This window comes from Vanacampus margaritifer, chromosome 1 (assembly GCF_051991255.1).
Source record: "Vanacampus margaritifer isolate UIUO_Vmar chromosome 1, RoL_Vmar_1.0, whole genome shotgun sequence".
In the NCBI taxonomy this organism is placed as follows: domain Eukaryota; kingdom Metazoa; phylum Chordata; class Actinopteri; order Syngnathiformes; family Syngnathidae; genus Vanacampus; species Vanacampus margaritifer.
This window is the reverse complement of record NC_135432.1, coordinates 8,085,904-8,099,515: the sequence shown is the minus strand read 5'-3', so window position 1 is coordinate 8,099,515 and position 13,612 is coordinate 8,085,904. Positions and strand designations below refer to the sequence as shown.

The 13,612-nt window shown below is 38.2% G+C and overlaps 1 protein-coding gene and 1 long non-coding RNA gene across 2 annotated transcripts in view; one reads left to right on the top strand and one right to left on the bottom strand.

Annotated features, from left to right (window-relative positions):
- The first annotated feature begins 417 nt into the window (after positions 1-417).
- LOC144053939 (uncharacterized) overlaps positions 418-13,612 on the top strand; it is a 67,584-nt gene continuing 54,389 nt past the window's right edge. The window contains exon 1 of the long non-coding RNA XR_013294553.1: positions 418-550. This is a non-coding gene — a long non-coding RNA (uncharacterized LOC144053939). The remainder of the gene's footprint in view (positions 551-13,612) is intronic.
- Positions 1,461-13,612, bottom strand: part of pcbp4 (poly(rC) binding protein 4) — a 65,846-nt gene continuing 53,694 nt past the window's right edge. The window contains exons 12-14 of the mRNA XM_077568868.1: positions 12,930-12,979; positions 5,619-5,788; positions 1,461-2,387 (exon numbers count right to left, since the gene is read on the bottom strand). Coding sequence (XP_077424994.1) covers positions 2,051-2,387; positions 5,619-5,788; positions 12,930-12,979 — 557 coding nt within the window. The 3' untranslated portion in view covers positions 1,461-2,050. The remainder of the gene's footprint in view (positions 2,388-5,618; positions 5,789-12,929; positions 12,980-13,612) is intronic.

Genomic DNA, 13,612 nt, shown 5'->3' with positions numbered 1-13,612 from the left:
CTGGCTCTTGCTTGCCTGCCTCAGCAAGGGTTCCACTTGCGACCTTTACTGGACTCGACCTGCTCTTTTCACCTGCGGCAATTTGGCCCACCTCTGTCGCCTGGACCTCTATACCTGCCTTAGTCAGTCAGTTTGAACTCGCTGCTAATGAGATGGTGGACTACGGTGTCTTCTTCTCATTCTATGATGCTGTCTTTCTGAAACGGAGCAATTTATCACTCCTGGGTGAGTACACCTAACTATCGCACGGAATGCTCCGAGGATATTTATTTATCAAGGCGTGTAGTGCAGGACTTACAAATAAAATGACGTATCACGGTGTAATTGGTGCAATGTCTAACTACAACCACCAGAGGGCAGTATTCGCTGCCTTACAAGCCTCCAACCAAGCGCCTTGAATTTTTAAAGTGAAGAAGAGCTACACACCACGTTGGAACAGCAGTGTGATGGCAAGCGAACTTTATAAACAAAATGTTACTCTTTTTTTTCTTTTTTTTAAATGAAATGCGACAGACTGAGACACATCCTTTCTCTACCACGGCATACAAATGTAAGTCAAGAATCCGTCAGATTTTAAATCACTGTCTGCTTTAGGGCTGGGCAATAAATCAAATTAATTTGATACATCGCCATTTTAAAAATGGAATGGTTGAAAATGTGCTAAATCGTGAAACCGAATTTTGTATTCTGGGTTATTTAAAGATGTTGTTCTTATGTTCTGTTACATCCAGATGTTTTTGTGAGTTGTAATTTTGCACTTACAATTTTGCTTTACAAGACATGTTTACAATAGCTACCAACTACTTAATTGTGGCATTTAAGCACAAACTATGAATGTTAAGTTTATGTTAATACTGATCTAGAATCAGTATACATTATTGTTGTCTGAACATTTTGCACAGGATTTTTTTTTTTAAATAAATGAAACCTTTAAATAAATATCTGTTAGGTTTATTAGATTAAAATTATAATCGTCCTGAATGACTGCAAAAATCGAGATTTTTTTTTTTGGGCCATATCGCCCAGCCCTAGTCTGGCCTCAAAATGTATGGAAATGGGTGAGGTGAGCGTGTTGTAATATCTGATCCGTGGCCAACAAAATCAGTTACTAGTGAAAATATTTACATCCATGCTGCATTCTTTATCGTGCCGACAGACCCCCACTTATAACGCTACTTTTGTTAAATAAAAATGTGGTGCTTTGTCTAAATTGAGCCCCAACAAATTAAACTTGGGGAATTTCAATTTAATAGTTTGTTTTCACAGTTCCCCCCCGTCTGCCGTGACTGCCATGATCTCGACCCAATTATAACAAAACTGAACTGTCGATCTGAACTGGGACTGGGACAAGACCGTATTTGATGATTTTCAATCTTTTTGTCACTCTGGTAGCTGGTTAAGAAAAGGCACTCTACTGTTGAATGTGCATGAAGACTAAAGGACAAAAAAAAAAAAAGACGTCAGGAAAAAAAGACTTTTAATACATGAAACAATGCTAATAAATAAAGATTAAAGAAGTGCACAATCAAAATAAAATCCAATAAAATGAATGAAACACTGAACAGTCAAGTACAGTACCTTAAAAAGAAAATCCCCCCAGTCATTTACAAATTTTCTTAAAAACTTCCAGAGGCAAACATAGACATTGTATAAAAGCATCATACAGTAGCGCATTTTGTCATTTGAGTATAATTTACAAATTATTGAAGGATAAATACTTATGGCTGACCTCCGACGTGAGACACACATGTGAAAAGTTGTTTCCACATGTGTCTCTCAGATGAGCTTCAAGCCCTTGTACACGTTTGAAAAGACCAAGAACAGTGAAGTGACGACGACGGCAGCCCACCAATTGACGTGAAACTCACATTTGACTTATATATCTGTAAATGATTTTGAAAAGCTTTACTCCGTTGGTCTCTTCTCTGTTGGTGCATCGCAGAATCAAAGTCAAGGGCATGTCTGCCCAGGGATATGGCTACATCAGGCGTTTGCGGGAAGGACGCTCCACATCCGTCCTTCCGCCGGCTCCGCGGGTGCCGAGGCGTCATCAGTAGGGCGCAAACTTCTGTCTCTCTGGCTTTTTGATGCAGTTGGCTGAGGAGATTTTGGCCGTGTAGGCCGCCAGAGTGGTGTGGGACGGCGCCGCCGTAACCGTCACGGCCGGGGCGGGGCTTGACAGAGTCAGAAAGGGGACGGACTTCATCCCCAGCAGGCCAGAGAGGGGCATGGCGCCGTACGGCGCGCCCAGCATGTGGGCTGGGGTCAAGGTGGCCAGGGTGGGAGCGGGCGAGGCGGCCGGGGACGCCGGTTGGGTGAAGGCCATGTTGAGGTCAACGGGAGACGCCATGGTGGAAGTTTGGGCTGTGGATTTGGCTGTTTCTAAACTGCGAGGGCAGGGGATAAAAATCAGACCATTATTGGCTTGCTCCAACATCAGATTTGGAAAAGACACTTGTGCTAAACATTTAAAGACAAGTTATAGACTGAGATTTTACAAAAATGGTTAATTTTGCAGGGTCACCATGACTACAAGACTACAACTAGATTATTTAAGTTTTTTCCCCATCATGCTGTTGGTATAAACCAACAAAATGGTGAAGCAGAGGCTTCTGGCTACAACGACTAACAAACAGGGTGGGCTATTTCTGACCTAGCCTGGTAAGCCACACCCACTTTTTTAACTCATTCACTGCCATAAATTCATAAAAAAAAAAAAAGATTTGTAAAAATTCAGGGTGTCAGGCAATTAATTTTTTAAATTGTAATTAATTGCATGACTTCACTAATTAACTCACGATTAATCCAAAATTTTATATCTGTTCTAAATGTACACTATAAAAAATTCTAGGCTTTCATACTCATAACAAAAGTGGAAAAAAATGTTAAATAGAAATAGTTCAAATAAATTTTTGACGTTTATAGCCGTCAATGGCAGTGAATGAATACTTTTTATTATTATTAATTATTATTATTATTAAGATTATTAAAAATGTAGAGTCAGGCGATAATTTTTTTTAAAATTGTAATTAATCGTTTTTCATTCTCTTGTTAACAATGCCAATGGCAGTGAATGAGTTAAAGGGGAAGTCAACCAACCAAAAATTTATTGATAACAATATCTTCTATGCAGCCCTACTAGTCTAAATGCGGTATTCTGGTTAATATTGCGTTAGTGGAATATGCGTTAAGCAGCAAAATCCAGCAGTTTTGATCAATATCAGTAGGCGGCCATTTTGCCACTTGCTGTCGACTTAAGATGACATCACAGTTCCAGACCAATCACAGCTCAGCTTCAGAAAACAGGTGAGCTGTGATTGCTATATTGTATGTTAGCAATATAGCGGAGGCTATGAGGTTACTTAAAATCAGGCTTGCCCAATCCTCATCTTCGAGGGCCGGAGTCCTGCTGGCTTTTGATGTTTCTGTACTCCCAACACTCTTGATTCCAATAAACAGCTCATCAGCAAGCTTTGCAGAAGCCTGATAATGATCCTGATCTTTAGAATCAGGTCAGGTGCGTTGGAGGACGCAAACATCTAAAACATGCAGGACTCTGGCCCCCGAGGACCAGGATTGGCCATTCCTGCTTTAAATAGGAAAGTAGGCTGTTTGAACTGACTTGAGTTCTGACAAGCAAATTATACCCAACAGGAAAAAAAAAAAGTTCAGAGATGTTTTATACAATTTTTTTTTTTAATGTTTTGAATTATAACCAGACATATGGGTGGGCGGGCTGTTGATCTTGGCAGATTTTGCTCGCTGCGTGCATTTCAAGCTGTGGGAATGCTCTACCTTTTTTTTTTCTCTATCAAAGTGGGAGAGAGGCGTGTGAGAGTGCCAGCATCACCCCCATCAGTGTTCATTAGTTGGTCGGGAAATTACATTTAATATCCTGATACACACACATATATACACACACACACACACACACACACACACTCAAACACACGGTTTGTGTTATTGAAGGCTTTTATAGAAGTGCCAAAGATTTTTATTTTTTTTACTTTTTTGTTTCCTACCAGATAAAAAAACTAATTTTCTGTACAGTAATCTAGATTCTCACGTTTTATCAGGGAAAGCCATTTCATCATTATGTTAATACGTTTGATAGGTTTTCTTTTGTACAGAAGCATCTTGCTGTCACACCCCCCAAAAAATTCAATATCACATTATACTGTAATGTGATGATTTTTATGTTTCACATTTTAACATGTTACACATCGTAATGTGATCATTTTTTTCATTTTGGCAATGCTAAATTTTAACATGTTAAGTTTCATGTTTTAACGTAATCATTTTTTTTTTCATTTTGACATGCTATTTTTTACATCAAACGTGTTTTGTGTTGCAACGTGATCATTTTTTACACTTAACGTGATCATTTTTATGTTTAATACATGAATGCAAATACATGGCAATTTTTTTATTTTTACGTTTTACATGTTAAGTTTCATGTTTTAACGTGATCTCTTTTTTTTGAAGTCCTTATTTTCACATTTTACGTGATACATTTGACGTTTTAACCTGATTAGTTTGACTTTGCATTTGACCAAGCGAAACAAAACAATTCCTTCTGGTTCAGGACACTGGAGGAGCCTTATGCGTGACTTGTTTTTATAATCTTAAATCTTTTCAAGCAATTGTTTTTTTTTTTTTTACATTATTGAAAAAAACCCCAGCATTTCTCGCAATCTTGTGCTAGTAAAATATGATACTGACGTTTTTTTCTTCCTGGTGTAACATTTAGGGTCTGGGAATCTTTGAATGTCTCACGATTCGATTCCAATTTTTGGGTGTGCGATTCGATTCAGAATCGATTTTCGATTAAGAGCGATTTTTGATTCAAAATGATTTGATTGACCATGATTTTTGCTTCAATTTATAGATGTTCAAGGAATCGTAATGATCTACTCCAGTCTGACTCGCTAATGCTAATTAGCGCGCTACTCGCGGAAATTTTATCACCCCAAAGAACGGCTCCACGTTGCAAAAAAACTACTTTTATTGGAATAATTTGATCGTGACTTTTTCCTTCTACTCTCTAATGTGGCTACAACTTAACAGTGTATCAGACCGCATGGAACCACACTGCCCCTAAGTGGCCAAATCGGGTACAACATGAACAGTGCTCCCAATAAAGGCACACACAAACAAAGGGAAGACAGTATAAAATTATTTAAATAAAATCGATTTTGGGACATTTAAAATCGATTCTGAATCGTACTAAATGAGAATCGCGATTCTTATGAGAATCGATTTTTTTGGCACACCCCTAGCAACAATACACTTCTGTACTTTTTATTGTAAGGTTCATTTTTTTTGTCATAAGTCCACAGAACTATCTATGTGATCTCATTCATGGTCATCATTTTATTTGATGAAGTGCAAAACGGAGTCAAAAAATGCACGTGAGCTCCATCTAAATATTTCATTTCATCAAAACAGGGCAGGCAATGCTTTTGCTCGTTCCCTGCGGGGGTCAATTACCGGTCATGCAAGGGCGTAGCTCATTATCACTTATGACTACAACGTGACCTTTGACCCTTTTAAAAGGATGCAACCCCCCCCCCCCTTCCCCCCCGCTGTGATTAATTCGATTACACGGTGGCCCTTACCAGGAGGTTATGAGGTACTGGGCCAAGTTGATGCTGACTGGGGTTCCTGTGATGGTGACATGGCGGTCACTTGTCCCGTCCAGTTGGCTGCCGATCTTGATCTGGGCCCCCGACACCTGCCTGATCTCGTTGATCTTAGTGCCCTGACGGCCGATGATGGAGCCGATCAGCTGAGCGAAAAGAGAGCAACTGTGAGACGGAGCGCTCACTCGCTGCAAAGATGGATGACTCGGTAGATAATGAGGCAGGATTGGATGGGACGACATTAATATGATCATAAATGAGCCCAGTGTTCGTCGGGTGTAATGAAAAGGACAAGTGCAAGGGCAAAGATACAAAACGCAATGGATAATTACGAGGGAAATAGCACTATATAGTGTAGTATTTATAAAAACACAGCATTAACATCAAATAGAATGTAAAGAATTAAACGGTTTGTGCATCATGATGAATTCATCACAGCTCCTTCTGGTGTGTGTTACTACTTGGCCACCGGGGGCAGTCATGCAGACAAACCAAGAAGATTTTCACAACCGGTGTAGGTGACTGTAAGATGAATTAGTATTAGTCATTGTTCACATTGTTCCACTGTTTGAATTACTCAAACGGTTATAACTATGGCCCGACTGATTAATCAGCCAGTCGATTTAATCAATGCTGATTTTTACCGTTTTTTTAAATGTAATTTTTTTTTACGTGTAACTTTGTTTTCTTTCGATAATGCCATTAAAACTCCCACGCAAGAAAATTGGCATGATTTATTTTCTTCCGTCTATTGTTAAGGTAAACAAATACTTAAGGACAAAATAATATAAACCAGTCAAGTGTTATGCCTGTAATTCATACCTTTATTGTTATAGGTGTTAAGGGACCAAAAAATGAGTTTTTATTCTGCCAAATTTTCAGAATCGGTCTCAAAAAATCCATTCCGGTAGGGCCCTACTTTATAACACTGCAACACTGATGCTATTTATCAGCACATCTAAGGAATTTTCCATTGTTCATTAAGCTAAACTGACTTTATTAAGATAAAGCTATGTGGTTGTTTTAAATACAGAAGTCTTTTTGTTTTATATTTAGTTTTCTGAATGCTGAATTTATGTTATTCCGAATCTTGATTAATCGCATGACTTTACTAGTTAACTCACGATTAATCACAAATTTTATATCTGTTCTAAATGTACAATAAAAAAAATTCTAGGTTTTCATACTCTTGTTAACAAAAGTGGAAAAAAAAAAAGTTAAACTAATATTGACGTGTATAGCCGTCAACGGCGGTGAATGAATAAAAAAAAAAAGGAAAGAAAATATTATTGAAAATTTGGGGCGTCAGGCGATTAAAGTTTTTAATCATAATTATTCGCATGACTTCACTAGATAATTAATTAATCACAAATTTCATATCTGTTCTAAATGTGCAATAAAAAAATTCTAGGTTTTCATATTCTTGTTAACAAAAATTATTATTTTTTTAAACCAATAGAAATAGTTTCAATTAATTTTTGACGTTTATAGCCATTATTGGCAGTAAATGAGTTAAGCAGACAAGCACTGTTATCAAGTGACAAATTGTCATTCCAAATACATCCAGTATGGGATGCGTGTCGTGCAGTGGACAAAGCAGATAGACAACTGTAAATCCAACAAATCCCAGTGGAAAACTACAATCATAAATCAAATTGGCAGACATAAGGAAAAGTACTTCAAGTATTGCAATAACATTGTTTGTCCTCAAGTGAGTTGCTCATCCATCCATCCATTCATCATGCGTGTCAAAAGCATTTTTTTACTCTTCCGGGACCTGGCTTAATTGCCTCTGAGTGTGCACGGGCAAAAGAGAAAACAGAAGGCACATTTGCCTCTCATTAATCTGAGTGGCTAAAAGGTTATTGATTCCTCCAAGTGGCGGCGACTTCCCAAACAAATCACTTGCAAAACGCACGCCATTGAGACGCATCTCCACACTAATGGAAAACATGATGGAAAAACAACTCAAATATCTATTAGACGTTTTTTCCCCTCAGCCGCAGAAAACAAGCGTGGACTGGAATTGTGCATACTACCAAAATTCACGCGCGTGTGCCGTTTCACCCAAAGTGGAGCCCGGCTTACTACCAACAAAGGACATTCAACGCGGGGTGTGTATCAGCTCAAGTGCAGGGTGTCGGAGCTCAGTGGCAGATATATAGCACGATGGCGGGTTGGGAGGGGGTAGACAGTGATGGAGTGCTTGTAGTATGTGTGTGTGTTGGCAGCTTAGCGGCGGCTGACGCATAGGCCCAAATACACAAACACACGCGCCGCCCATGCCGCTCTTGTTCCTGCGTTTGGCATTCCTTTCCGGAGAGGTAAGCGGCCTGTCGGGCAAAGTCTGATTTATCACACAGCCGTCCGCTTGCCCTGTCTGTCTGGCTATTCTTGGCTCGGGGCGGCGGGTGGGTGGGCCACGGACCGCAGGCCGCCTAAAAAGAGTAACTCCGGAGACAATGGCCAGCGCGGAGCCCAAATCACAGATAACACCTCCACCCACTGAGACTGGCAATCTTCTGTGGCCTTTCACCACAGCTGTCAATAGACGCCAGCTGTCGCCAAGTTTGCTGCAAATGACAGCGGCATTTCCTGGGAAAAGCTCATGAGCAGGGATGGGCAACTTGCCGCCCACAATCAGAGTGGCCCTTAATTGATTTTTCAACATAGAAATGTTGACTGGAGCAGAGAATTTCGACGTTGTAATACCGCTTGTTCACTACTGGATGGCAGACATCACACACCAGCTCCGACAAAAAATAAATAAAATAGGACGCAGATCACCGAATTCAAACCCAAACCTAGTTTGCTTAGAGATGCTCTCAGCCATGAAAGATTTCAACCCAAGTCACCACTACAACACCGATCTCAAAAGTACACAAACAACAGTGATTTGTATTTATTTTTCTATTCCCAAGAACCATTGAAGCACATCAGGACGAGTTACTTAGTGTCCCCAAAAAACTAGGATATGTCCAACCTTTACTGCTCGATACTGCACTGTGTTCACTAGGGGCTGATTTCGGTCCTAAAATCTCGATTTGCTAATCGTGCCAATGTCAGCAAATGAATTCCATTTGTATTTGTGACTTAATAAAGTATGACACAGACAGAAAATAAATTACATTTGACCTAAATAGTCAATAAAGAAGACGGACATAGCGCTTTATCTACACCAATTATTTGAAAACCATTATTATTCAAATCAACAAACACATCGCCGTCGGAATGTTCTAACGATGGAAAAGTTCTTTTAAGTTTCAAATGGCGAGAATCTTGCGTTGTATCGTGGCCAACGATAGCATCTTGGTGTGTAAAATACTGGTAAATAGTCCTGGTGGCAAACATCCTGAATGCTGGAAGGATTAGCCTGCATGCTACTAGCTAGCTGCGGAGACCATCGATATATTAGCAATAGAGCATTCCGTGTGATTGGCTCCAGTAAGTTAATTAGAGCTCAGTGAAATCTTTAGTCATTTTTATGTCGATCGTTTTTTTTTTACAAAGATGATACAAGCCACATATTTTATAATCGCGGCTTAAGACAATCGTGGGACTTGCTCAACACAGAAGTCACTCAGAGTAGAGGATCTCTGTAGGCTATTTCCTTTTTTCGAAACGATCGTGTAGCATTTTAAAATATCTTGTGCAGTTCTCACATGGTTTAAGTCGGTAACTTTCAAAGAGCGAAAGTTACCATAAACAAAACGTCGGCTGAATTATAATTCCCTTTTTAACTTGCCACACCCATTTGAACAAATGTCCGGAGTAGCACCCATTCGTGAACAGCACCTAGTGTTCATGTGTAGTTCAGGCCCATTCATTTGGGAATTTTGAATGACATGCAGAACAAACGTAGTATAATATTATATGATGTCAAGCTGTCGATTTTTGTGAAAACGTGCACAAAACGAGTTCTTGCACTTTACTGTTCAGTTTAGTGCCATCTTTGAATATGATTTTTTTTCTTCTTTTTTTCTGGAGAGCTCAGTATTGTTCATTCGGCAATTTTACCAATTTGACATGTCATCATCATTGCTCTCCTTTTTATTATTTTTTTTTTTTTGTATTTTTTTTTTTTGTATGTGGGTGATTATGTGTATGTGCGTGCGTGTATGTGTGTGTGTATTCATTAGTTCACCTAAAACCTATTAAAAAAAAAATCCCATACCGTTCCCCTAAACCGAACACGAATATGATTTTTTTTAATGTAGGAGATCCCTTTGCACTGGAGGAAAATAATTGCATTAGTTAATTTTTGTTAAGCCTTAAATGGATTTTTTACATTATGCATTTGAGCATTAAAAGATATTTAGGTACACTTCTTTTCATTGGTTCAATAAAAAACAGACAGGCACATATTTTGTCCTTATTTGAAATGGCTTTTTTCCGTCCTAAATCTCGCTAGGAAGTCTGCAGTCCCCCAGTATAGCGCCGCTGAAAAATGGCGGCTCCCCCCATGATTGAAGTTGCCCATCCCCGCCGTAGAGTGTACAATCTGCTTGCTGTAAGCGTTTTGCTGCTGTGTGTGGCGTGTCATCCACTTCCTGCTGAGCTAGTCACTGGAGAGGATGCAGGAAGAAGGAGGCCATGGCGGCGTGCGCAGCCGTTTCTCTTCTGGCAAAATCTTTGCAGTGCTTAAGTACGATATCCTGTTCGCCGTGTGTAAGCACTTTCTCGGCGCATCGGTGTTCATTGCACGGAGCAAATTGTGCGCGATGAGGGTGGGGGTGGAGCACGGGGGCTGAATCCTGCCTATAAGTCCTCTCTACTGGAACAATGGGGAGATTACAGCTGTTCTTGTCACATGGAGAACTGGCATCCCTCATTCCACTGATGCATTGTATCGCGCTCTATGGGAGTTTGCTCAAGGGGAGAAAAAAAAAGAAGAAGCAACCTTCAGAGTATTTTAGAAATGCGGCTGAAGGTGTGAAGGCTTGCAAGCGTACTCTGTAACCTGGAGTCATCAATCTTGTGCTTGTTTTTCCTCTTCTCATTTAGACAGTGAGTAAAATGAGGTTTTCTTTACAAACACGTGGCAGGTTTGGCAAGAATTTATCTTTCAAGGGAAAACAATACGGTAATGCCTTGAGATACAAGTTTTAATTTGGCACATTATCATGCTTGTAACTTAAAACTAGAGCTGTCAAACGATGACATTTTTTAATCAGATTACTCACATTTTAGAATTTTGATTAATCACGATTAATCGCTTTAAAAAAGGCTTTTTTTAATCAATATTTTTCCCCCGCTAAATTTGAAGAGCACCGGTTATGTGTTGCTTCTTTTGACATTTAATGTTATGACGTTTTCAAAAAATTTTGATCCACTACACACGCTCATCATTTAATTACTTGTATAATTTAAAATGGGGGAAAAAAAGCTAAATGTGATACGCAGACATTTATTAAATGCTTTACTTTAATGCATGTAATTATGTTTATTGCTAAAACACAACCTGTGCTACCTTAAACGTAACCATCCGCTGTCACGCTAAAAGATATTCTATTGTCAAAATTAATAGTGCGATTAATCTGCGTTAATTTATGATTAATGCGATCATTTTTTGTGATTAATTAATTAGTTAACGCTTTAACTTTGACAGCACTACTTAAAAGCCACTGAAATGAATAATAATAATTCATTACAGGCACTCCTTCCCCAAACAAAAATTGTAATGCAAAATAGCACTCCATCGTTTTGTAGTTTATAATAAACATACAGTAATGATATAATTAAATCGATTTTTATTTATTTATTTAAATGTCACATAAATCCTTCTGGTGTGCCTGCCTTGGCCACCTGGGGGCAGTATGTGACAGACGAACGGATATACGTTAATTATGAATTACTGTAAATTCAATGATAAAAAAGTAGACTGTAAAACAATTTAAAATATACATTTTATCAAAATTACAACGATCAGTTAGAAGTAATACTTCTGGAATTGTAAAAATAAAAATAATAGTAATATTAACTCATTCACTGCCATTGACGGCTATAGACGTCAAAAATTCATTTGAACTATTTGTATTAGTTTAACATTTTTTCCCACTTTTGTTAACAAGAGTATGAAAACCTAGAATTTTATATTGTACATTTAGAACAGATATAAAATTTGTGATTAATCGTGAGTTAACTAGTGGAGTCATGCGATTAATTACGATTAAAATTTTTAATCGCCTGACGCCCTTAATTTTTAATAATCTTTTCTCTCTTTTTTTTTATCGCGTCAGGCGATTACATTTTTTAATTGTAATTAATTGCATGACTTGAATAGTTAACTCATGATTAATCACAAATTTTATATCTGTTCTAAATGAACAAACTTTTTTTTCTAGGTTTTCATACTTAACAAACGTGGAAAAAATGCTAAACTAATAGAAATAGTTCCAATGAATTTTTGACGTCTATAGCCATCAATGGCAGTGAATGAGTTAATAAAGTTTTTCTATGTAATATTCCATACAAACCATTAAAAAAAATATTCTCCTTGGTGGGGGTGCAGTGAGTTGTAATTTACTGCAAATAATCCCCAATTATTCATTCAATCCCTAGTTATTTTGATCTTCCTGATGACCTCCCAGTTAGTATCTGCTCAAAAGTAAACACTTCCCCTATGAAACCACTTATTTGTGACCCAATTTGGAAAGATTTCTTTCCTTTGTGAGCTTGCGGCAGAAGATGCGGCAAGCAACAAAATGTTGGGTTTGATCCTTTCATGGGATTAAGAGAAATGGAAAGAAACCAAGCAGACTCTTCCTTTAATTTCTCACCATTTTCTTACCAAGATTATCTTTTTCTTCTCACAATGATATTGTGGTAGGTTAGGACTAGATTCACAAAGTGACAATTTGTCATTTGAAAGATTTATTAGTATTGTGAATAGATTATCCTGAAGTGAATCAAAGGGCTGCGATTTGTGCGCTCCGATTGGTTAAGCAAAGAGGGAAAGGATGTTTGTCTGCTTCCTTATTGGCTGTTTTGACAGCAGACAGCTTCTAAGTAGGTCAGGGAACATGAGAGGATTTACACGGCACTCGCGGGAGCCACTGGAAGACACCGCAATGCAGCCCAGACAGCCACGCAAAAAGGATCCCCATCAAGCTCAAATCCCGCTAACCTTGCTTTAGGATCACGCTCAAATAATCGGCATAATTAGCAAGGAACCTCGCATCGCTTTTAAAGTCACACCAGTCAGCAGGGGGTAGTAGAGTTGTATTTGGTGGCCAAATATGAAACAATATTACTCACATAAATAAGAAAATGAGAAGGTTTGCTTACATCATTGGGAATGAGCAGCTCCTGAGATGTCTGAGCGTTTGCATCCATCCCTGACCAGAGAAAATGCACAACTCAACAACACAAGCACACATTTCGGTAATTGATCGTTATTTGTACAAAATTACTTGATTCATTGATTATCTATTCTAATAACCGATTTATCGTTTAGGGACATATTTTGGTGCCAAGAAAGTTTTGACGGTTTAAGGGTATTTTGATGTCACTGAATCTGAAAATCTTTTTCCCCACCCGAATTAGCTCTTGTTTTTGAGATATTTCATATTCTGTTTAAGAAAAGTGGCAAGAAATACATGCTATGAATTTGGTGTTCTTGTTATGCTCCAACTGGCCATACAGTATTCTTTAATTTTTCTGCGCTATTGTGAATTGGTATCGCAGAGAGCATTTATTAAGCAAAATTAAGCACAAATTCTGAAAATTAAGAAATATTAGCAGTAAACAAGGTTTTTGTAATGCAAAAACTGGTGACATCAAAACACAACTACACTTTTAGTAACCATCCAAGTACATTTCATTAACTGTCAAAATATACAGGCATTGGAAAAAAAATATTTTAATGCAAAATAAATTTTGATGAAGAAAATTCAACTCTAAAAATATTTCATAGTGACAACCCTAATTCATAAAATAATAATCAATTAAATAGATGTGCAACAATTAAT